The sequence below is a fragment of the Rhizophagus irregularis genome, chromosome 4 (genome assembly GCF_026210795.1).
Source record: "Rhizophagus irregularis chromosome 4, complete sequence".
Classification (NCBI taxonomy): Eukaryota; Fungi; Glomeromycota; class Glomeromycetes; order Glomerales; family Glomeraceae; genus Rhizophagus; species Rhizophagus irregularis.
In genome coordinates this window covers 879154-904733 of record NC_089432.1, presented here as the reverse complement: position 1 = coordinate 904733, position 25580 = coordinate 879154, and the positions used below count along the sequence as shown (strand labels likewise).

The following is a 25580-nucleotide window of genomic DNA, read 5'->3' as shown; positions in this document are numbered from 1 at the left end:
ATATAATAACACTCACTATTAGACTATATGTTATGAAATCTGTCTTTCCTCCATATAAAACTTTTTGAATAATAAAAAATAATAAATTTTTTTAGCTCGGGTGGCTTATTGAAGATCCTAAAATCACATTACATTCATTTATTTAAACTGTTGTATGACAAATTAATCCGAATTATGCATTACAATCTAATGATCTACATCGTTCATATAATAAAATTGCGCCGCATTTTACTATAGAAATTCTATCCCTTTAATGCGGATCGGCAATTAATTAATAATCAAATAAGAAAGCCAATCTGTCAGTGGAACATTATACAATACCTGAAAAGACAGATATTTTCTCCTTTCTTTGTCTTTAAAACGAACTGTTGGAACCAAGATCTATACCAATGATACTCATCTAAAAAAAACATACACTCACATACCTATCATCAAGTAAAAAACCAAACCTCAATTGCCTAATCAGAACATACCTCAACTTCGTATTTTCCTTAAACAGACAATTCTCATCTGCAACTGTAACAAAATATTTTAAATACCTACGAGACTTAATCAAAGATAAATTTTTTGCCTTAAAACAACGACTAGAGTCGAACAAGCCCAATAATCGATGCACAAAAACCTACATACGTTTTAATTCTGGACAAAACGTGATATACTTAGGAATTTATTTGCGCTGCGGCTCGAACTGTACCCTCCCCGCAGCATTCGCCATGTCAAACAATCGTTGGAGATGCAATGAACACGTAACTAAAACATCATTATTACACGTTGACAATCTGTTGGCACGTGACCCACGGTTTTACCGAGAATAACTCACCATAACTAACGAAATGCACGATCAAAAACGAAAAAAACGTAAAAGAAGTCCATTCCAATCGTCTAGGTATTTTCCATCAGGAAATATAACACCAAAAAGGGAGAACGTAATCCCGAACTGAAAAAAGTCATGAAAATGCCAACTATTAAAGACAACATCGAGACCAAGCGGGTCTACTACAAAGAATACTCTAAATTGAAATTTGATATCGTCCGTTCACCCAAACAAGTGTAATGATGGAATCGTCTCACAAAAAGTATCCTCGGTTATTAAGGATACCACAATGACAAAACTAAACCTTACATACTTCACCGTTCTACGATGCGCCTACCTAATCCTACAGTGTTTAAACAGATTCATCATTTACCTGCAAAATACGAAATATACTCCAAACAACCTCCACTTTGTTATTCTTCAGATCCTGAAAAAGAGAAAAAAGCTCAACGACGTGAGAAAAGTTGGTTACGTCACACTAAAAAAAGCGTAATAAAGAGAAAAAGCCTCTACCTCCTTTACCGCCAGGCACTATTATCGCAACACTTACAATATCAACCTTTTTGACTACAAAATTAGACACCATTTTGACGTCAGTTCCATTCCTCAACACAATTATGGATATGTAATAGCTCTAGCGGTCAGACAACGATACCAACAAAGACAAATATACCGTACAGATGACATTATCACTAAAGCGAACACTACCGCTTTCTGTTCTATTTCCAAACATGATCAGGCTATATATCATCAACGCTCCGGACGTGTTTTTACGAAGAACTCCCATACAACCATGAGTGATTTATCATACGTATCTGCTCCATCATCAATCGATACCGTTATCTATCCGCTGACACCAGCACACGACTGACTAAATTGATCATCCTTAAAGTCTAATAACGGACCTCTATATAACTTACTAAGGGTGCACCCTTAGGGTTACGTCATATATCATGTGTCTACATGTTTAATTATAATATAATTAGTAATAGAATGCAAACTTATCCACTTCTGAGGGTTACGTCCTAATTACGTCTATGATGCGGCTTAACTAAGAGTTACGTCACATCATTAAGTTTGCACCTTTATAACTTACATTATTCTAACCTGACGGTATTTACGTATAGTGCCATATAGGTAGTAGAAGAAAAATACGATTAGCTTATCTAGTTCGAATTCCTTTTTTTTGCTTTTTTGTTCGCGATGATATAGTTAATGAGCCGATAGAAATTAGGTCATGCCTAGAATTTTTCAATAAGAGGCTGGACAACTTCGTTAGGGAGTTGGCCGTTGGGTGTTAACTTTTGTATAGTTTAATTCACTATTTGTAATGGTGCTAACTTACAGGAATTCCCTTGTTATCACCCCAGTCTACGTCTTTATTTAATAAAATAAAATAAAATAAAAAATTTTGAGTGATTAAAGTCACATTTTAATTAATTAAATAAAAAATTTTTTTCTTAATTCTGACCAAGAACCGGAATTAAATAATACCGAAGAGTTACGGTATAAAAAAAAAATTAGCAAATCGTATATTCGTATTTATTATGTACAGTACATAATAAATCTTCGATTTCAAAATAAAGATTTCGCTTTCAATATCACGAACTTTACAATATATATAAACATAAAATAAATAAATCGATGGAATAATTAATGTAAGAAGTTATTTTATGCTACTTATTAAAATAATCCAGCTTCATATGGCTGTTTCACCTATATTGTTGGAATTTGAGTGAATACTGGAATTAAATGATAAATATGTCACGACTATAGCTATGCATAGTTTTGAAACATAATTCATCTGCGATTCGACGATGTTTTAGAAATTGGCCCATCATATAATGATAATTCCTTATACAATTTTTTTTTGCATTCATGTACAAAATTAATACTCTTAATGAATAATATATTTTTTAAAAAAAAATTGAATGATGGAAAGAAACTAATTATTGTTTGAATTTAGCTAATCATCATTTAGTTATATGATTTTGATTGGTTGATATCCCCTATAAAAATCCGAATATTTCTGTAATTTCCGTAGAAATTCTGTGAATCAACATTTTTTACAGGGATCTTATTACATGATTTTTATTGGAACAATAAAATTATCACGTGATTTAGACAGAAATGATGTAACAAAAGCCGACCTGCAAACTGCAGTATCACCATGAAAAAAATAAATATCATTGCAAAAGGTGACACAAATTATACCTTTTCTTCTTTTTCTAATTCCAAATTATGTACTTCGCCCATCATGCAACTTAATTCGGATTTATCTAATACTAATAATACATTACATAAATTATCTCGAAATGTTCAAAAATTTGATAAAATAAGAATAAAAGAAATAGAACCTACGATTCAAAACATCCATGAAAATATTTTTGAAGAAGATATAGGTATTGTAATTGATAAATTAGTTCATATTTACTTTGAAGAATTGAATGAAGGAAAAGAAAGAAAAGTAAGAAAGAAGAATATTCTTGATAATTTTAATAGTTTCAATATAAATTTACAAGAGTTAGTAGTATTGATATGAAAAAAGCATTTAAATTATTTCAAAAAGCAGCAAGTTTAGAAAATAATGCAGCCCAAGTTTACCTTACTAATATGTATATTAATGGAGAAGGCACTGATAAATATTATGATAAAGCTTTTGAATTATCTAAAAAATTAGCAAAGAAAGAACTTTTATGTGGTATAAATCTGCTAGGACATTGTCATGATAATGGAATTGGAACTGACACAAATATTCAAAAAGCAATTGAATTATATCAAAAGACAGCAAATTTAGGCAGTTGTTTAGCACAGCATAATCTTGCTCATATATATAAGAATGGGGAAGGCGTTGAAATGGATTATTATAAAGCTTTTGAGCTTTTTAAGAAATCGGCTGAAAAAGAATATTCAGGTGGGATAACTATGTTAGGGTATTGTTATAATAATGGAATTGGAACTGATGTTAACAAGCAAAAAGCATTTGAATCCAGTGTTGTTAAATTGCCATGTCATTTGCCCATTTTTCAAATGACATTTGTCATTCCTCATACTTTTTCATAGTAAAATCGATGTCATTTAATATCATTTGATGTCATTTCAATGTCATTTCAGTGTCATTTGACAACACTGTTTGAATCATATCAAAAGGCTGCGAATTTAGAAAATCATTATGCTCAATATAATCTTGCTTTAATATATGAAAATGGTGATGGAGTTGAAAAAAATGTTAAACAGGCTATTTATTGGTATAAAAAATCGGCTAAACAAGGGAGTGCAAGTGCTCTAAATAAATTAGTAGAACTTACAGAAGGAACAGTTTCTAAGATTACATAATGTGGTTTATTTTTACATTTTTTGCTTCATACTTTTTTTTAAACTTAAAATACTTGTATGGTGGAAATGCTCATAATTCTTTAAGCCACTTCTTTATTTACTTCTAATAATGTGATTGCTTGAGGTATTATATTAATATAAAAGAGTGTATAATTGCTGTACTATAGGAAATTTTTCTCAAAATAAAAAAAAATGCTCCATTTTATTTGATCAAAGTAAAATGCAATTATAGCTTTCTAATATATTTTCATTTGGTCATTTTATGAGTTGATTATTGCATGTTACTTCTTTTAAAATCAACAAAATTGGTTTATCGATAAAATTGCCAGTTTGTATAAAGCTTGGCCTTTAGTAAACTAGTAGTGTCACAATGTGATAGATTTGTAGTGAAAAAAGAACTCTTTCCTTCCCTTTAATATTAGGATGACTTATCAAACATCAATAATAAGTAATAACTCATTACATCAATTCTACTAACATATTATTCATTAATGTACGAATATGGGGACGGATAAACAAGGAGATAATTAAATTGGGAGGACTTTCAAATGAATAATTTCGCGATAGTATACTTTTAATGTGATAGTTATTGATGATCACTTTCCAAATAAATGTACTTTTTCGCTTAATTTGGTATTTGTTGTGTGATCTTCAAGTATTTTTTCAGAAATTTGGAAGTGTGCAACGCGAACTTTAGAGTTCAAATTTATATATATATAAATATGCATATTGCATATTGTATTGCATATGCATATTCGCAATTTCAATAGTAATACATTATTTAATGCTAATATTTCAAAAAATATTGCTATATGCAAATATTGCTTCTTTTGACATCATTAGAATAAAATCATAAATTGGGCACTTCTGTGATACTCTTATTGCTTGTTAAGTTTAATTATCAAATAATAAACTTTTGTAAAAAAAAAATTTTGTTGATCATCTTTTTTCTTTGATCATCGTCAAAGAGATAAATAAAAAAAATTAAAAAAAAATTAAAAAATGATAAAACAATTAAATTTAATTAACATTTAATTAAATAATGAAGTTTTTACTAAAATTTATTAAATAAAAATAATATATTGTTTTAATTATTTTATCCATTACAATATAATTTTTATATTAAAAATTAAACCAATAATACTAGTGCGTTGATCATTTCAATGATCAAAACATTGAATAATAATAAAAAAGCTCCGAACAGTTCCAATTTTCAATTCTTTTTTAATTGGTTAGAATCATTTTCACATAATAACTCACCATCCAGTGATTGTAGAAAGACGATTAAGAGCTCATTAGAATCCTCTTATTGAGAGCTTTCAAATGATGCCAAAATCATCATTTTAGCATCGATAGATGGCGAGTTATTTTGACACATTATCAAAAAAAATAAAAATTGGAACCATTTGGCCAGGAGCTTTAAACAATACGCAAAATAATATTATGTACTGATTATTGACATTTACTGAACATTATTCACTCAAGAATTGCTCATTGTATTGTTCAATGCTATATTATTTTTTGTAGAATTATTTTACTTTTTATTCAATACTTATCAATTTTTAAACTTCACAAAAAATTTAATGCATATTTAATCAAAGGTCATCTGATTTAACTTCAAGAAACTTTCAGTTAGTAAAGTTAACCCAAAATTAAATTTTTCATAAAATTTTATCCATTTAACTTTTATAAACCTAAATTAAATATGTGTTATATGTTCAGATAATCCAAATTTATCAGAAAATAAAAAAATTTTTTTTATCATATTCAAAAACAAAGATAATAACCAATTCTTTTTTTCAATCACTTTTCAATCACTTTTTTGTTAAAAAAAATTAATAAATATATAAAGTGGTTATTTTAAACAGTAAGTAAAAAAAAAATTATTATTCATAAGAAAAAATTATTTTTTATTTGTTTTAACTTCAGTTCCCTACTTTTTTTTATATAAAATATTAAAAATATAAGCTATAATATAAGATTTTTTATTTTTTTAAGTTAATAAGATTCTAAAATTTTTTTTTGATAAGAAATGATAACTTTATGTCAGTTTATGCAATTAACAAGTTCATTAATATCTTGGCATTCACATATGCTAATCAAATAATTTTAAACTCATTTGAAAGGTAAGAATGTACTTTATTTTAGCATTACTAGGCATGGTGATATCAACAATCAAAGATAAATATTAAAAAAAAAATATATATTGAATGCATTTGCTTAGCAACCAGTGAATCAATTCATTTGTTTTTGGATTCATTAGATAGGTCTTAATTTTCTCTTTTGGATGAATATAAATTCATCCATTTATCTTACATAGACATCAAGTTATTTGCAATTTTGTTCCAAGAATTTTATAATGATTATTTAAATTTTAATAATGGTGTATTAAAAAAAATATGATTAACAATTTTATTCATAGATTATTATTTTGTGCAACCGGTAATTTGGTAAAGTTTGTTTTTTAGAATCAAAAAGTGCTAATTCCAAAAATTGGCATATATGAACAAATGATATGCTTAGGGGACGAAGTCCCCCTTATTTAAGAAATAAATAAAGTTAAAAAAAATTAAAAACGTATAGATGATCATGCAGATCTTGTGATAATCAATTAAAAAAGTGTTAGACGAAATTTTTTTTCAAAAATTTAAAATTTTTTCTTTTTTTATAAAAACATCATAAAATTTTTTTTACATTTTTTCTATTTGTAAGATTAAATATTTGGATATTACATAATTACAAATTAAAATTATAAGTGTATTTTTTTTAAAAAATACTGTAATATTTCATAAAAAATATTTTTTTTTACTATTTTTATTTTTAAACTACTTGAATTTATAATTAATGAAAGAATTAATTTAAAATTCATGTTATTTCAAATTTTTGTCAACTCAGTTCTTAATTTTTATATTACATTTTTTTTTATATAAAATTTTTTTAAATTAAACTTCTTTTTCCAAACACACTATAATCTCCACTTTGGACAAATGAAATCAACTTTATTTATTAATTGAAAGTTGTTCAGGCGGGTTAAAAGCACTTGAATATTAATTTTCATGAATGTAGATGTAGTGCTTAGAGAAGATTGCATTTTTCTTGATGATATTAACTCTCTTTTCTGTTTTTTTTTAATTTAGAGCGTAATATCTCCACTTTGGACAAATGAAATCAACTTCATTTATTAATTGAAAGTTGTTCAGGCGGGTTGATTCTACTTGAATATTAATTTTCATGAATATAGGTGTAGTGCTTAGAGAAGATTGCATTTTTCTTGATGATATTAACTCTCTTTTCTGTTTTTTTTAATTTAGAGCGTAATATCTCCACTTTGGACAAATGAAATCAACTTCATTTATTAATTGAAAGTTGTTCAGGTGGGTTGATTCTGCTTGAATATTAATTTTCATGAATATAGGTGTAGTACTTAGAGAAGATTGCATTTTTCTTGATGATATCTCTCTTTTCTGTTTTTTTTAATTAGAGCGTAATATCTCCACTTTGGACAAATGAAATCAACTTCATTTATTAATTGAAAGTTGTTCAGGTGGATTGATTCTGCTTGAATATTAATTTTCACGAACATAGGTGTAGTGCTTAGAGAAGATTGCATTTTTCTTGATGATATTAACTCTCTTTTCTGTTTTTTTTTTTAATTTAGAGCGTAATATCTCCACTTTGGACAAATGAAATCAACTTCATTTATTAATTGAAAGTTGTTCAGGTGGGTTGATTCTGCTTGAATATTAATTTTCACGAACATAGGTGTAGTGCTTAGAGAAGATTGCATTTTTCTTGATGATATTAACTCTCTTTTCTGTTTTTTTTTTAATTTAGAGCGTAATATCTCCACTTTGGACAAATGAAATCAACTTCATTTATTAATTGAATGTTGTTCAGGTGGGTTGATTCTGCTTGAATATTAATTTTCATGAATATAGGTGTAGTACTTAGAGAAGATTGCATTTTTCTTGATGATATCTCTCTTTTCTGTTTTTTTTTTAATTAGAGCGTAATATCTCCACTTTGGACAAATGAAATCAACTTCATTTATTAATTGAAAGTTGTTCAGGCGGGTTGATTCTACTTGAATATTAATTTTTATAAGATTTCATTTTTTTGTAGCTGTATTAACTTTAAAACACTTATTACAACTTACATAATTATTTTAAATCATAAGAATTAATTTATATTATTGGCTAATTATAATCACATTGATACTAAGGATTTTTTTTTATTTTTATATTTGATTTAATAATTTAATAAAATATTATTAAAATCAAATTCATATAAATGCAACTAATAATATTAATAATTGTAATTTAAGTAGTAAATTCATTAACCAAATCATGTAAATTCTATGCTTAAAGTATGTAATTTCTGAATATAAATTCAGCATAAATTATGGTCAAATCATGCAAATGATGCATTTTGTAATATGGAATTGTGCATTTTCTGTATTCCTATATAGATTAGAAATATTATTTTTAATAAAAAATTGTATAAAACCTTATTAAAAACATGATTTTTTATAGGATCTAATTATAATAAATTTTATTATTCAGTAATATTTTAGTGATTTTACATACAATTCAATTTATTTATATCAAAGAATTTTTTTAATTATAAATGTTATATTTGGGGGACGAAGTCCCCCGGCAAATCGCATATTCTAGTTTTTTGAGATTAAATAATACAAATAGGTTAAGTTAAATATACAGTGTTTAGTAATTTAGTTTTGTGCTGATGCATTTTGTGCACCCTTAGCGTCGTTTTTTTTACGCGTGTGATTATAATTTTACAAAATTATATTTGTCAGATATTTTTGTGGTTTCCATGATTCATATTAACTACGATCACGTGTTTGATAAGTTTTTATATGGCTTCATTTTACTTTCTCATGCTTCTTTACCTTTCTTTCTTACACTTATTATTTACAACTATAACAATATGGGTGATAATGAATCTATGTCCACTAACAACTCTGTCAGTATCTTTTTTAGAATTTCTTGAGAATGTTCAATATCTTAAAAATATGGATAATTCACCAGAATTGATCAAGATAATATTAGAAAATCCTGCGCTAGATGTTCAAAGGGTAGACCACAGGAAATTCCAGATTTAAAGGGCCCTTAAAGATTTCAACAAATCTAAATAAAATAATTAATAGATAAACCCAAATGTGGTTCTGTAAAATATAGAACATGATCATTCAATTCTACTTGATAATGAATATTAAAAATTTATTTGGTAAGTTATTATGGGTTGAGTTAGCGTCTGGATTAGGGTTCGGGAATCGGGATTATGCTAGGATTAGGATATTAGTTATTAAAATTTACTTTTATTCATTTCATTAGGAAAAACATAGTCTAATTTTCACACATTTTTCACTCTTAATTGCTATCTTATATTTATGGCGAAAAGTTGCTAACTAATAAATTTTTTATTTTATTCAAATTTCATGTAATGCGCAAAATTTTAATTTTTATAATCATATGCACCCTCGCATTTTGTGCAGGTGTATAAAAAATAAAAGCCATAATATTTTCTTTATAAAATATATTGTTATACTATAGTTCAGCGTTCAAACATCTGTATATGTAATGAGATAAATCAGGTATAAATTTATATAAAGATTTTTTTTAAGTTATAAATATTTGAATTCCTATACAACAAATGGTGGATTTCTTCCAAAATTTTTCACAATAAAGATTATTGTCACGTGAATTAGACGGAAGTTGATGTAACAAAAACCGATCTGCAACTGCAGTAACTGCAGTATCACCATATCATTAAATAAATATTGTTGCAAAAAAGTAACACAAATTTTACTTTTCTTCTTTTCATTACCTCACTAACATGCAACTTAATTCGGAAAATGTTGACTTATCTGATACTAATAATACATTACATAAATTATCTCAAAATGTTCACAAATTTGATAATAAAATAAAAATAAAAGAAATAGAACCTACAATTCAAAACATTCATGAAAATATTTTTGAAGAAGATATAGGTATTGTAATTGATAAAATAGTCGATATTTACTTCGAGGAATTAAATGAAGGAAAAGAAAGAAAAGTAAGAAAGCAAAATATTATTGTTAATTTTAATAATTTCAATATAAATATACAAGAGTTAGTTAACTGGCTTTTAAATAATCAAAATGACTCAAATTCTATTTATTTGCTTGGATATTTTAATTATCATGGAATTGAAATCAGTATTGACATTCAAAAATCATTTAAATTATTTCAAAAAGCAGCAAGTTTAGAAAATAATGCAGCTCAGCTTGACCTTGCTAATATGTATATTGATGGAGAAGGTACTGATAAGAATTATGATAAAGCTTTTGAATTATCTAAAAATTTAGCAAAGAAAGAACTTTTATGTGGTACAAATCTGCTAGGATATTGTCATGTTAATGGAATTGGGACTGATATAAATATGCAAAAAGCAATTGAACTATATGAAAAGACAGCAAATTTAGGTAGTTGTTTAGCACAATATAATCTTGCTCATATATACAAAAGTGGAGATGGTGTCGCAATAGATTATAATAAAGCTTTTGAGCTATTTAAAAAAACAGCCGAGAAAGAATATTCAGATGGGATAACTATGTTAGGGTATTGTTATAATAATGGAATTGGAACTGGTCTTAACAAGAAAAAAGCATTTGAATCATATCAAAAGTCTGCAAACTTAGATAATCATTATGCTCAATATAATCTTGCTTTAATGTATGAAAATGGTGATGGAGTTGAAAAAAATGTTAAACAGGCCATTTATTGGTATAAAGAATCGGCTAAACAAGGGAGTGCAAGTGCTCTAATTAAATTAGAAGAACTTATAGAGGAATGACGTTGTTAAGATTATATAACGTAGTTTATTTTTCACATTTCTTTTGTTTCTTCATACTTTTTTTAAACGTAAATTACTTGTATGGCGGACATGCTCCCCAGTTCTTGGGCAACTTTCTTGAACTAAAACCTGCTTCAAATAATGCAATTGCTTGACATGTTACTCATATGTTAGCTGAGCCATTTATATTAATATAAAATAATCTGGGAGTGTGTGAATAATTTATTTTATTATATAGTTGCCACTTGCTAGCACTAGAAAATTTTTCTCAAAATAAAAATATACTTCTATTTTATTGGATTAAACTGTTTAATTTATTTTTCATTTGATCATCTTGTAATAAACTATTAAGTATTACCAATCTAAAAAAAATTATAATAAACTTGGTTTTAAATGGTAGTTAAAACTATATTATTCCAAGACTGCAAAAATTATTGTATTGTACTTATCCCAATTTTATTAATAAAACTGCCTGATTCTTATATGGATTACTATTTAATAAATAAAATTGCCAGTTTTCATAATGAGATAATTCGTGTGAAAAAGAACTCTTTCCATCCTTTATTAGGATGACTTAATAACTCATTACATCAATTCTTTCATATTATTCAAATGTAGAAAAAATGAATATAAAAATACAGCAGAACCTACTAAAGTTGAGAACTTTTTTAAAACAAAGTATCAAGAAAGAAATTTTAAAAGAATATCGGTAAATAGGAGTACAACAAAAATACTTCTTACCGAATGGAGCGAAATTCTTTCATCAAACATTGAATATCAATCCAAACATATTGACGTTGGATTTTACAAATCTAGTATTTATAGAAATATTGAAACATATACAATTGTTGTACAACTGTTAATTAGTACCGAGAATATTAATCTAATAATTAGTATTAAATTCAAAATTTCAAAAGTTTCCATAGTACTAAAATCAATTTTAAACACCAAATGATGCAAAATGGCCTATATTATGTGCTTTTGATTTTCTAATTTTTTGTATCACATTATCCAAGAGGTTACACCAGTATCAGTTTTCCAGTATCGACATGTCAAAAGTTTCAGATTTTATCATGTCACTCCTTTGTAATGTTGACATTAATTCGGAAAGATATCATCAAACTTAGAATGTTCTCAAGCATAGATTGATGAGATCTTGATAAAAAAATATCCGTAAGTTTCAAAGAATTTCGGAGTGTTTCCCATTTTGATGAACATTGATAGAAAATGTTCAATCATCATTTCAATTTATTTTATTTAATATAACAAAAAATGGGGTCCAGCAAGATTTTTTTCAATATAGACATTATTATTTTACTTTTAATGTAAGAAGATAATAATAAATATGAAACAAAATTCATTTCTTTTTAACTTATTATCATTATCATAAAAGAAAATTCTGTTGCTTAATGTCAACCTATAAAAAATTCATGCTCTTCCATTGATCTTGATTGGACATTTGAGCATAATGACATCACTATTTAATCAAATTGAGAACGGCCTTAATTGGCTACACAAAAATTGATTTATGTGTAACAGTACTAAATTTGCTGCGGAATATAAGGCTGATCTTTGGTAAACTAAAATGCAGTATCACCATGCGATACAAAATAAATATGGTGCGATTGGTGCGTGTGAAAAAAAATATTCATTTTCTTTCTCCCCTTATTACAATGCGACTTAATTCAGATGATGATCACTTATCAAATAATATTAATTCACAACATGGATTTGCTCAAATTATTCAAAATTTTAATAAAATGAATATAAAAGAAATAGAACCTACTATACAAAAAAACATTTATGGAAATGTTTTTGAGGAATATATAAGTTTTGTAATTAATGAATTATCTTATCTTTACTTTAAGGAATTAAATGAAGGAAAAGAAAGAAAAGTAATAAAAAAACATGTTCTTGATAATATAAATAGTTATAAAATAAGTTTACAAGAAATCCACAATTGGCTTTTAAATAATCAAAATGATCCAAAATCTATTTATTTACTTGGATATTTTAATTATCATGGAATTGGAATTAACAGTAATACGCAAAAAGCATCCAAACTATTTCAAATGGCAGCAGATTTAGAAAATGGTGCAGCCCAATTCGTTCTCGCTAACATGTATATTGATGGAGAAGGTGTCGATAAAAATTTTGATAAAGCTTTTGAATTATCTAAAAAATTAGCAAAAAAGGGATACTCATGTGGTATAAATTTGTTAGGATATTGTTATATTGATGGAATTGGAACTGATATAAATATACAAAAAGGAATTGAATTATATCAAAAGACAGCAGATTTGGGCAATTGCATAGCACAATATAATCTTGCCTATATGTACAAAGATGGAGATGGTGTTGCAATAGATTATAATAAGGCATTTGAACTTTTCAAAAAATCAGCTGAAAAAGAATATTCAAATGGGATAACCATGTTAGGGTATTGTTATAATAATGGGATTGGAACAGATACTAACAAGCAAAAAGCATTTGAATCATATCAAAAGGCTGCAAATTTAGGAAATCATTATGCTCAATATAGTCTTGCTGTAATGTATGAAAATGGAGACGAAGTTGAAAAAAACCTTAAAAAGGCTATTTATTGGTATAATGAATCACTTAAACAAGGAAATGTAAATGCTTTGATTAAAATAGAAGAACTTTCAGAGGATTACTAATAAAAATACTTTACTCATTAAACAGCTGTTAGTAAACATAGAAAATATTTTCACAATAAAAAATGTTCACTTTAGTGGATTGAAATAATATGTAATAATTTTCATTTGACAAAAAATATTGTGAAATTTAAGGATAGGAATATTATGCTTCATATATATAAGAATAAATAAACTAAATAGAATTCCTTTTTTATTAGTAATTTTACCAATTTTACCTATAAAATTTATATGTGATATTTAAGCTAAATATGTCAAAAATATTTACGCAAATAATAAATTATTTCGAAAATTCAAATGCATTTTATTTTGAAAATCACTTTTAAAAACATCAAAATTATTTTTAAAAAACTAATATTTTATTAGTCAATTAGTTTACAATATATCTTATTTATGAAGTAATTTCTAAAAATATCGCATGCTTATTGTTGTCTTTTCAAGTACGTGGATTTATAATTTTCTTTCCTACTTATTAGTATCAGTTACGAAATTTTAATTTATTACCAATATTTTCTTGATCACTCTACAATTCTCAATGTAATCTTTAAATAATTACATTTTTTTTGATCGTCATCACCGTCACTTATTGAATTTCCAATTGTAAATTAGGTAGATTCATCGCTAATTATTCGCTATTCATCACGTTCGTTATATTATATTACCTAAACAAAGTTAATAAATGAATAATATTAGTACGCATAAAATAGTAATTATTGATTGGATTAGAAAATGGATTATGAATTGATTTTATAAAAATATAAAACTCTGTTAGTCATATCACAATTACTTTTTTCGTTACCTTATAACTATTACAAAGATGAAAATATAATTATAAGACTATTTCCTCGACTATGCCGAAGAATACCGGTTCAGAATTTGCTTTTTCATAGACCAGTAAATCGAGACTTTTGAGAAGTTCGTTTACCAAATTAAAAAGTACAGATCCTCGAATTGGACTTATGTGGGAAGTGGAAAGTTTTATTTTTATTTTTTATTTTTATTTATCAAAGTGAACAAAGTTACAGTAAAAATTGGGAAGTGGAAGAGTAAAAAAATACATCATAAATATTTTATTTTTTATTTTTAATTTCCATGTGAACAAAGTCACGATACAAATTGCAGGGACAAACTATTCGTAAGCCTAAAGTAATTCTAAATTAAATCGTGTACCAAACCGCCAAATCTGACAGCGCCACCCTGGTGTCGAAAAATAAACCTGTGGAGGGATGCGTCTAAACATGTCCTGCCCACTACGCATGAGAATAAAAGGCTAAGGAAAGAAAAAACCAAAGAAAGAAGGCTATAAAAAAAGGCAGTTCTGACATAATCAATCTCTCGTATTATTCTTTCGTCCGAAGACGCCACACGTAAATACTGTCAGGTGTGGAATAGTGCATAATGTATATGTTATTGTTCTGTCTTATTTTTAATCGTGGGCCGGAGTTAAATACATCATAAATAAATAAATTACAAAAATAAAATCATGTGATATGAGATAATCACATGATTTACGCAGTAGTTATTTGGCTACACAAACGTCAACACTTCGTAATTGTTTACGTAAATCCTCTAGCACAAAAGCCGATCTGCGTGATGCAGAATTAATAAATACGGCATGACGGCATGTTGAAAAAAAAAATTATTTTTCTTTCCCTTGTTTTAAATTACTTCATTTAATATGCAATTTAATTCAGATAACATTAACTTATCTAATAAAAATAATATATTGCATGAACTTTCTCAAAATTTTGATAGAATGAATATAAAAGAAATAGAACCTACAACGCAAAAAAACATTCATGAAAATATTTTTGAAGAAGATTTAAATATTGTAATTGATGAATTATTACATATTTATTTTAAGGAATTAAATGAAGGAATAGAAAAAAAAGTAAGAAAGCAGAATATTATTGATTATATCAATAATCACAAGATAAATTTACAAGAAATTATTAAATGGCTTTTAAATAACCAAAATGATTCAAATTCTATCTGCTTACTTGGATATTTTAATTATAATGGAATTGAAGTTGATGTTAATAAACAAAGAGCATTAGAATTATTTCAAAAAGCAACAAATTTAGGAAATATTATAGCTGAACTTAATCTCATTAATATGTATATTGATGGAAAAGGTGTTAGCAAAGATTATGATAAAGCTTTTGAATTGTCTAAAAAATTAGCAAATACTGGATATCCATGTGGAATAAATCTGCTAGGGTATTGTTATTATAATGGAATTGGAACTGTTGCAAACACGCCAAAAGGAGTTGAATTATATCAAAAAACAGCAAATTTAGGCAATTGTTTAGCAGAATACAATCTTGCTCATATATACAAAGATGGAGAAGGGATAGAACAAGATCATGATAAAGCTTTTGAGCTTTTTAAAAAATCAGCTGAAAAAGATTATTCAGATGGGATAACTATGTTAGGGTATTGTTATAGTAATAAGATTGGAACTGTTGTTAATAAGCAAAAAGCATTTGAATCATATCAAAAGGCAGCAGCTTTGGAAAATCATTATGCACAAACTTATCTTGCTTTGATGTATGAAAATGGAGATGGAATTGAAAAAAACATAAAACAAGCAATTTATTGGTATAAAAAATCTGCTAAACAAGGACACGATTTTGCTAAATTTAAAGTAGGAGAACTTTCATCAAAGGAATGAGTTTTCGTTTTTACATAATTTAAACAACTTATTTTATTTTAGTTATTGCACTATATAGAAATTTAAAATTTTTTTTTAAAAAATAGAATAACTCAAATTTTATCTGACTACAACAAGAGGTAAATCTGTAATTTTCCTTATGTCCATAATTATTTTAACTTTGTATACGGGAATTAACATTAATTTCTAAAATTGACCAACAATAAATAAAAATGCGGTAACACAAAAATTTGCTACACAAAGTCTAATACATTGTGAAAAAATTTCCCTTATCGTTATTATTAAATTACTTTATAATACAACATAATTCGGATACCGATGATTTATCTAATATTAATAATTCATTACATGGTAGGATAGGATTTTGTTATGAATAAGGATTGATACTGATGCTAATGATCAAAAGTATTTGAGTTCAAAAGCAGAAAATTCGGAAATTATTATGCTTAATATATTCTTTTATTTAATTTATGAAAGGGAATAGAATTGAAAAGATATGAAATCAAGTTTATTGATATAAAATCTGAGATTTAGTTGCTCAAGCTAAAAGAACTTTATAGGGTGAATTACATATGTTTAATTTAAAGCTTTAAATAGATGGAAGTTTTCAGGGACGCAGTAATTCAACAAGCAATTCAGCTGTTAATATGTTCGAAATGACCTAAAGATCTTTCTCAAGTATTACACCTCAATTTACTTATTAGCCGATTGTTTGAAACTTCCACTAGATGGTACACAAAAGAACGCATTAGATAAAGAACCAGCTGCATCTACAGGTAAATCATCTGGTAAAAAGGAACCAGTCGATAAGGATAATTCCCTTATGTTACAAAAAGAATAAATTAAGGAATTGTCTACTACCGATTCTGAAAGTGAAATTTTGCAGTCTGAACACACCTCCGAATTGTACACTGGCTCAAATATTTTTCTCGATCTATATAACAATATTGTTACCGGTGAATACCATCCTAGTAAGACAATGCAAAAAGTTCTTCGCTATTTTAGGAAGCATTAATAAAACAGTAAGAGCATTATAGAACATTGAAATTTGTGGAGTTACTGATCACTGATGAAATAAGGACGAAGCTTCCCAATGATGTTTAGAAGAAGCTCTTTGAGAGAACTGAAGAAGCTCAAAAGGTTTATGGTCTCATCGTGAATGCAGGTAGTTTTGACAGTGATAAGATGAGTTAAAAAGTTTCCTATCATCATGACATCAAATACATGATTGCTAATTACTCTACTATTGCTGTCCACTAGTTCATTTTCAAGCATCAAGTGAACCAATCCCTTCTGGAGATTTTGCAGTCATTGATCAAGTGATAAATTAAACAAATAGTAGATGAAAACCTGCAATTAATAAACGGTGGACTATAGGATATTTTAAAAAGCTGAAGTGGCATCTGTATTTTAGTATAGATAGAATCATATAATTGGGCTACGATCTTGAATTTGTACTTAAAATTTATTTTTCGCAATAAATAACAATAGATATTGGGTAATTGTCTAATAAATGTCAGTGGATTTTCTGAACTGGTCAACTACTGGTCAACTTGAAATAATAAAGCACCTTAATAAGAAAAAATTGTAAGAATACTCAGGAATATGCTACAGGTAGGGACGCCAAAAGTTCGGTAATAACTGATCATAACTGGTTTTTATCAGTTCGGTTATCGGTTCAGTTTCAGACCGGTTAACCATCAGTTTTATATATAAAAAAACCAGTCAAAACCCGATTGGTTAATTGTATTATGAAAAATGGTTTCTTTTATCATTAAAAGTTTTGGGTTTAGTATTTTTTTTTATATAATATTCGAACTTAATTTCACGTGTTAATCACATGATTTTTCTTTTCTCTGAAAAATGACGTAAATTTAAAGGACATTATTCAATAAAGCTATAATTAGTACTTTCTAACTTTATTTTATCGGGTTTGCAGTAGTTTTGCAATCGATTTTGTAGCCCAGTCCAGTTTTATCGGTCGGTTTTGCGGTCGGTTCAGTTTTGGTTGAAAGCTGCAGTTTTAAAACTGAAACCGAACTGAACCGACCGTTGGCATCCCTAGTCCTGTACAAAAATTTAGTATTAAAAGGAAAGAGTTTTAAAGAAAAAAAGCTATATTAATTTCGTCTGAAAACTAACATAATTTCAAAGCAGACGATGTGTTTACATCGTGATTTCTATTATATTTATGTAAATCAATAGAAGCTAAAGCAGCCGAAATACCACTTCAATATTACATACCATGCTGACTAACTCATATAGTATTTGCTGTATTATTTCAAAATTGCAAATTTGTAATAAGGCTGTTGCTATACAGAATTTATATTTTAATTGTAAAAATAATTCAATATTCGACTAATTACAGTCAGAACGTAAATCTATATTCTACTAATTAACTATATTTTTTTTTATATTTGTCTGAATTATTTAACTATATTTTTTTATATTTGTCTGAAAACAATTTTTTATTATTTTGTTTTGAATGTAATTTACTAAATGTTTATTATCAAAAAAAATGGGTTGAGACGTAATTTATTGCAATTATTGGATTTATTGCGATATTACCTACTGTATGCTGAATGCATAAAAAATATAAATTTTCGTTTACCATAGTTAGACATTTCATTGCTATTCAATAATTAATATGATGCTTTATTAATACTACTTATTTATTAGTTAGAAAATTAGATTTAGCTGCAATAGAAAAATGTCTGACGTTAAATCTATCCCAGACTCTATTTTGACATTGTTTTAAACAGATTTATTTTTCATTTTGTAAGTGAAGCTTAATCAACTCAAACAATTCAAAAGCTACAAATGAGAAATTAATTGATCAAATGTACGATCAATCAGAAATTGATTAGATTTATCACATCATTTTTAATTCGCTTTTATGGTATCTGAAAGGTAAAGGTACTGAAAAAATTTAGGAAAAGCATTTCATTTGATTGAAGAGGCGGCAGAAAAAGGAAGTAAAGATTCACAACATTATTTAGGTACAATTTATCGACATGATAAAGGTGATATAGAAAAAGCAATTGATGGTATAAAAAATCTACTGAACAAGAATATAATGAGGTACAAAATAGTCTGGGATGTTTATATGAAGAAATTTATCAAGATTTAGATAAATCATTGTATTGGTATGAAAAAAGCAGCAATGAAAATGGTAGAGGAATGCAAAAATATATAAAGAAAGCAATTGAATGGTATGAAAAATCAGCTATACAAGAGTATAATAATACACAATATAGTCTAGGATATTTATACGAAAAATGCAAAGGAATCGATCAAGATTAAAGTAAAGCAATCCCTATAAGAAATATGTATACGGAAAGGATACGTTTTGTATACATTTTTTGTACGTTTCTATAGATTCCATATACAAATTCCGTATATTTAATAAGCAATTCATTTTTGAACATTTTTTAAAAAAACTAATGTATAAGAAATGTATACGGAAAAAATTAATCATGCGGAATGTATACGGAATTTTTAAACTTAATAACACGAGATCGCATGATTGTTTATTGTTTTGTTATGATACGTTTTTTGTTTTTATATAAACCATACTTTGATGAGTTTGATCTTCCGATCTTCCTTTCTGTCTTTCTCTTTCTCTTGTCTTATTTTTGTTATTTTTTCTAAATTTTTCTTCTTTCTTCGTCACCCCCTTTTAAAAATAATTTTTTTTTTCGTCACTCTCCTTTGAAAAAAAATTTTTTCTTTTATTCCCACTCTTCTTTTTTTTAAAAAAAATTTCTTCTTTCTATTTCTATTTCCTCTATAAAAAATTTTTTATTTTTCTAACTTTGACGTCCTCCCTTTAAAAAAAAATTTTTTTTAACTTTCCTAACTTCGTTACCCCTCTTTTTAAAAAAATATTTTTTTTGGTTTATTCTTTATTCCCCTTTCTTTTTTATTTAATTTCATAGGCCAGCAGATTTTTTTTTGTAAGAATATTCAGTTTCTTTTTTCTTTTTTGTAGATCGGTTTGGGAGTCCTTTTCTTTTTGTAGGATGATTCAGGATTTTTCTCTTTTTTTAGGTCAGTTCTAATTTTCTTGCTTTTTTGTAAGTTAGGTTCAGATTCTTTTCTTTTTGTAGGTTGTTTCAGTTTTGTTGCTTCGGAGTCTTCTTTTTTTGTAGGTCAGTTTTGGATTTATTTTGTTGTTTTGGTTTCTTTTTCATTAGACGCCTCATAATTCTTTTCTTTTATGTAGGTCAGACATTCTGGAGTTCTTTTCTTTTTTTGTAGGAATGCTGACCTTTGGTGACTTGAACGATTGCAGATACTATATGAGGGGGGGTTTTGTTTCCAATCTTTTTTTTGTTCTTTTAGGTTGTTTGACTCCAAATGAACCTGAACTTATAGATAATTTTGGTTGCAATAGGTGGTTTTAATAAGGAGGGAATTTTCATAATGTATCTGTACTTTGTTTATTTTTTATTTTTTATTTAATTTAATAAAGTAAAATTAGATTTATGTAAATACAATTATAGTAAACTGTAATACAAATAGTAAATTCAGTGACCAAATCGTATAAATTTCGTGATAAAATCAGTGATCAAATCATGTAAATTCCATATAAATCCCGTGCAAATTCCGTATCCAAACCATATTTTTAGTGATACGGAATTGTGCATTTTTCCGTATCCTATTATGATACGTTATTTCTAAGGAAAAAAAATCGTATAAAAACTTTATAAAAAACGTATCCAATTTTTTTATAGGGAATTTATTGGTACAAAAAAGCAGCAGAAATGGATATGAAGCTATATATTATTTGTCTAGGTAAATGTCATCAAGATGAAATTGGTATCAAAAAAATGAAGTTAAAGCATTTGAACATTATAAAAAATCAGCTGAAAAAGGATATTTAAATGGAATATATGTACTTGGATAAAAGGCAATTGAATTGTATGAATATGCTGCTAAAAGAGGAAATAAAGATGCACACAAAGACTAGAAATGATGAGTTCATAATTTTACATTCTTTAATCAGTCTAATCATATTTTATATTGTTTCTAACATTCTACTATTTTGATTACTTTTTTATTTTCTAAAATTATTATATATTTTGTATAATCTATTATTTATTCTATATTTTATCATACTAATATTATTATATTATTATTAAATGAATGACTTAATATTATAAATTTAATTAATAAATAAAATATAACTTAAAATCATCTTGGCGAAGCAAGTATCTTAAATTGAATTGTATCTCGTTATATATTGGCGATGTAATGGCGGAGTCTTCGTTATGCGATTCAAGATTTGCACATGCGCAGAATTAAAATTTTGTGAGAAATAGTGATAGAACAACTTTTTTACGTCCGCAGTATACAATTATCACGTGAAATAAGGAAAGAAATTTCTATTTGATAAATGTCAAAGACCTGCTATGGGTAATTGCAGTTCTCTTACCAATAAATTAAAGAGGATATTATTTTGTATAGCTTCTACTAATTTAAATAAAGATTATAGTAAATAACTTTCTATTTAATTATTTCTGCGTATTTTAATCATTTCAATAACAAAACGTTTCTAAAATATAAAAAAAAACATTTTGCTTTCATATCCCACCTGAGTAGATCTGAAGAAACTTTGTATCGTTACATTATTCCTCATGTCTCTTTGCGTCATCTAATAACAAAATATCAAAGTAATTAAAATTGATCTTTACCTATTTAAAAGTAATAAAGTGGGTGTTTGACAAGTTTTATTGCGTGTTTTTTCAAATTTATTATAATAAGTTTTTTTGATTAAGTAAAATAATAATAATACTTTACATGTTAATTATGAGATTAGATACTGTAATATCGTTGACTTTATATGAGTAATAATACAAACTAACATGTTTTATCGATAAGTTATACTTACATGTGCAAAATTTTCTATATAACTTATGAGTTATGATTAATATGATTAATAAGGAATAGACTTTTAGTAAACTTTTTTATTGTCTGAAACGTAAGTATAGTATACTTCAGGTACACTCCAAACTAAATTCTAGGATCTTGAATAAAAATTTTAATAAATTTATTTTAATTAATAAGAGTTCATGTTTAAAGGGGAGTTAGGATTATAAAATGTAAAATATATGAAATGTGATTTATTTTGAACTTGTTCATTTCCTAATAAAATCATGACATTCGAATTTATAATAAATATTTTTTAACCATAATTGAGTTATAAATTAAATTGTTAATTGAAAAATTTACAATAATTTATTACTTTTAATACACACCAAAGGAATGAGAGAAATAAAAAACAATTAAGAAAAACTTATCACAAAATAGATTATGAAGGGAAAATTTTTTTAAAAAAAATCAGTTTGAAAAAAAAGATCAAAAAAAAAAAATCTGAATATTAAAACAAAATATATATATAAAAAATGGTTATAATACAGTAAATCGTGTATCAGGCAAAAATCGTGTATCAGGCAATATTTAAATCACGGGATACCGGATAAATCACTTATTCGCTAACGCTACCTAAAGGTAGCTTGTTATATGGGAATCAAATTTGATTGGTTGATCTCGGGCTTCTGCGGAGCCCGGATCAACAAATCAAACATGATTTACCCAATATATAAGTTATTCGCTGAATAATTAATTATTAATTATTTGTCTACAATTCTAATAATTAGCAAACCAATGATCAAGATGCACGGGAATGATCAAAAATCCATTGATTTTAATAATTAATAAAATGTGTTACTAATTTTTTTTTTTAAAAAAAAAATGACAGTTATACAGATTCAAATAGTGAAGGTGATGAATAATTTATACTAATTATACTACAAATTTACAAATTTCTTACAAAATATTTGAATGTAATAAAATTTTATAAATTATGATTAATTGAATAATAGCTACAAATTTAAATTATTGAAAAATTGTCTTAAATTTTAATAAATCTTACAAAAATTATACATTTAAATTTTAGTAAAAACAAAATTTGATTAAACTCTACAAATATTGAATAAATAATTACAAAAACTAAATAAAACTGTATAATTTTCATACGATGACTTTTTACTGGGGTATGTTATCATTTTTCGGAACCTGTTACTAGGTTCTCTTATACTGCGTCTGATATTTATCTTGTAATTCATTCCTTGTCTCCTCCGTTAACGATATCCTTCCTATAAATTATTTTATCCGTTATTTCTGTAAAAAATGGTCCGTGATATAAGGTAATTAATTCCGGAAATATGAGCCTTTTGTGGAAAAAAAGATGGAATATTAAAAATGGATTGACTTTTTTTACGGGTCCTTAAAAAATTAGTTTTTGTCAGCGGAGGAGTATCTCAATCACCCATAAGGGAATCTTTACTAGTTTAGAAATTTATAAGAATGTGCGTGGATCATGGAATCGTAAATATATTATTCAATAACATAATTGAAATGAGTAAAACTGGTAACGGGTTGGTTGACTTAGTTCAAATATATTATAACAGAATAGTTCAGAAAAATGCTTAATAGTTAAATAATAATTTTATTATAAAAATTATTACCAAATTGGTAAATATAGTTATGTTTTTCGCAAATAATAATAAAAATTATGAAAGTTATTATAATGAGTAATTTGATTATAGTTTTAATTACACTACATTAAATTTGCTACAGAGAAATTTCGGTAAAATTTTTTGGTAAATAATTTGCTGAAAAATTAAAAATTTTTTGTATTAATTATTAATGATGCCATATTTCTAGAAAATAATTAATTATGCAACTAGAGAGACAGATTTAATTGGTTCACATCTTCAACATACTGAGATAATATCCAAATAAACGATTAACAAGATGTTTGTTTAAAAGTCCAATCATCAACATCGCCAAATATACTAAAACAGGTATTTTCATTAAAAGGTCCTCGTGCTTTCTTTTTCTCAAAACTACCTTCAACTTTAGCATGAACCGTGTACGTTTGGTTTGGAAAATAAATAAATTCATAGTCATCAGGGTAATCAGTACAATCAATGTATTTTTTGTTACCGGCTATGCGATGACCATTTGAATCCTCTATCCAAATTCTACATCTGCAGAGAATCATATCCAAATCCGTGGCGACAATAAATGCTATACATTAAACCAAAAAGTTGAATCATTAGAAAAGAAAATGGAGAACATATTGAATGTAAGGACTTTACCTTTAACGTCCATTATATAAAAACACATGAAAAGGACAGTAAGAAGGTAAAAGCTTTGAAGTTTCATATTAGTTAATGTTGTTCGATAGACCTGAGGGAGTAGTAGTTTGGGTAGTTGTCAATTTGGGAGTTTAAAGTTTCAATATCTGCTCGATTCTGTAAAACAAAATTTTGGTGACAGTGGTTATATATAATTTCAAAACCTAGATTTTCAATGATTTTCTGCCAAGAGCTATTACTTGACTTGATTCGTTTTGTTCGTTTAAATCAATCTATATAATTGACAAAAAAATTCGCACATCCCAATCAAGGGTTCATTTTAAAAAAATATATTTATTATAGTAATATATTAGTTAAATAATAATAATCAAATAATTATTAAATCTAATTTAATAATTCTATTCTGTTCTATTTCTTTATATATTCATTATTTTGTATTTATTATTATTTATTATTGTCTTTTTTTTTTAAGAAATAGGAGGCGGTCAATCTTGTCACATGAATAAAGTTAGCCTAATAACCAAAAATATTAAAAATAAATTATTTATGAATTTTACTATATTTAAGATATCAAAATTTTTTATACCCATTTAAATGATTTTAGTTTTACGATACTGACATCATTTTACCGACATGAATATTACCTTAATAATTCCTTATTGCATTTTAATTTCAAATTATTTGATTACAATTAAAAACATTCACACAATTATGCATATTTCATTACTAAATGATTTCAAAATTAGTTTTTCTTTGTGAATAGTTAAACACGATTTAAACAAAAATACAGTTTACACTCAACTATCATATAATTCATACCATATCAACAAATGAAAATATAATCTGTTAACTAGCAAAATATAACATAACCGATACATTACAAAGAAATATGGTGTTACCCTTTCCGAAAAAAATAATCCTGAGTCATTAAATTATCACGAACGTATTTATTAAAATCAATTATTTTTGTACATTCTGAAAACAAATATTGTGTTTAGCGAATTTTTTCCTTATCTAGAATACTATAATCATGTCTATTAATATTGACCCTTAAA

At 26.4% G+C, this 25580-nt stretch overlaps 6 protein-coding genes across 6 annotated transcripts; 5 read left to right on the top strand and 1 right to left on the bottom strand.

Annotated features, from left to right (window-relative positions):
* Positions 1 to 1141: 1141 nt before the first annotated feature.
* On the top strand, positions 1142 to 1685 carry OCT59_023568 (uncharacterized protein; the record flags this gene model as incomplete). Its single annotated transcript, XM_066134796.1, has 2 exons — positions 1142 to 1277; positions 1447 to 1685. 2 exons carry the CDS (start codon positions 1142 to 1144, stop codon positions 1683 to 1685), a joined length of 375 nt encoding a protein of 124 aa, XP_065990882.1.
* Positions 1686 to 3071: 1386 nt separating this feature from the next.
* On the top strand, positions 3072 to 4150 carry OCT59_023567 (uncharacterized protein; the record flags this gene model as incomplete). The annotated part of the gene is made up of 3 exons (XM_066134795.1): positions 3072 to 3221; positions 3317 to 3808; positions 3929 to 4150. The coding sequence occupies 3 exons, from the start codon at positions 3072 to 3074 to the stop codon at positions 4148 to 4150; spliced, it is 864 nt and encodes a 287-aa protein (XP_065990881.1).
* Positions 4151 to 10006: 5856 nt separating this feature from the next.
* Positions 10007 to 11417, top strand: OCT59_023566 (uncharacterized protein; the record flags this gene model as incomplete). The annotated part of the gene is made up of 1 exon (XM_066134794.1): positions 10007 to 11417. The coding sequence occupies one exon, from the start codon at positions 10007 to 10009 to the stop codon at positions 11006 to 11008; it is 1002 nt and encodes a 333-aa protein (XP_065990880.1). The 3' UTR covers positions 11009 to 11417.
* A 1237-nt stretch (positions 11418 to 12654) lies between these two features.
* Positions 12655 to 13768, top strand: OCT59_023565 (uncharacterized protein). The gene has a single exon (XM_066134792.1). It carries the CDS (start codon positions 12682 to 12684, stop codon positions 13684 to 13686), a length of 1005 nt encoding a protein of 334 aa, XP_065990879.1. The 5' UTR covers positions 12655 to 12681; the 3' UTR covers positions 13687 to 13768.
* Positions 13769 to 15361: 1593 nt separating this feature from the next.
* On the top strand, positions 15362 to 16357 carry OCT59_023564 (uncharacterized protein; the record flags this gene model as incomplete). Its single annotated transcript, XM_066134791.1, has 1 exon — positions 15362 to 16357. One exon carries the CDS (start codon positions 15362 to 15364, stop codon positions 16355 to 16357), a length of 996 nt encoding a protein of 331 aa, XP_065990878.1.
* Positions 16358 to 24170: 7813 nt separating this feature from the next.
* On the bottom strand, positions 24171 to 24538 carry OCT59_023563 (uncharacterized protein; the record flags this gene model as incomplete). The annotated part of the gene is made up of 2 exons (XM_025324141.1): positions 24171 to 24454; positions 24526 to 24538. 2 exons carry the CDS (start codon positions 24536 to 24538, stop codon positions 24171 to 24173), a joined length of 297 nt encoding a protein of 98 aa, XP_025187861.1.
* Positions 24539 to 25580: the final 1042 nt, after the last annotated feature.

Coding starts and splice junctions, on each gene's coding strand:
- OCT59_023565 (XM_066134792.1), top strand. CDS start 12,682: ATGCGACTTAATTCAGATGATGATCACTTATCAAATAATATTAATTCA.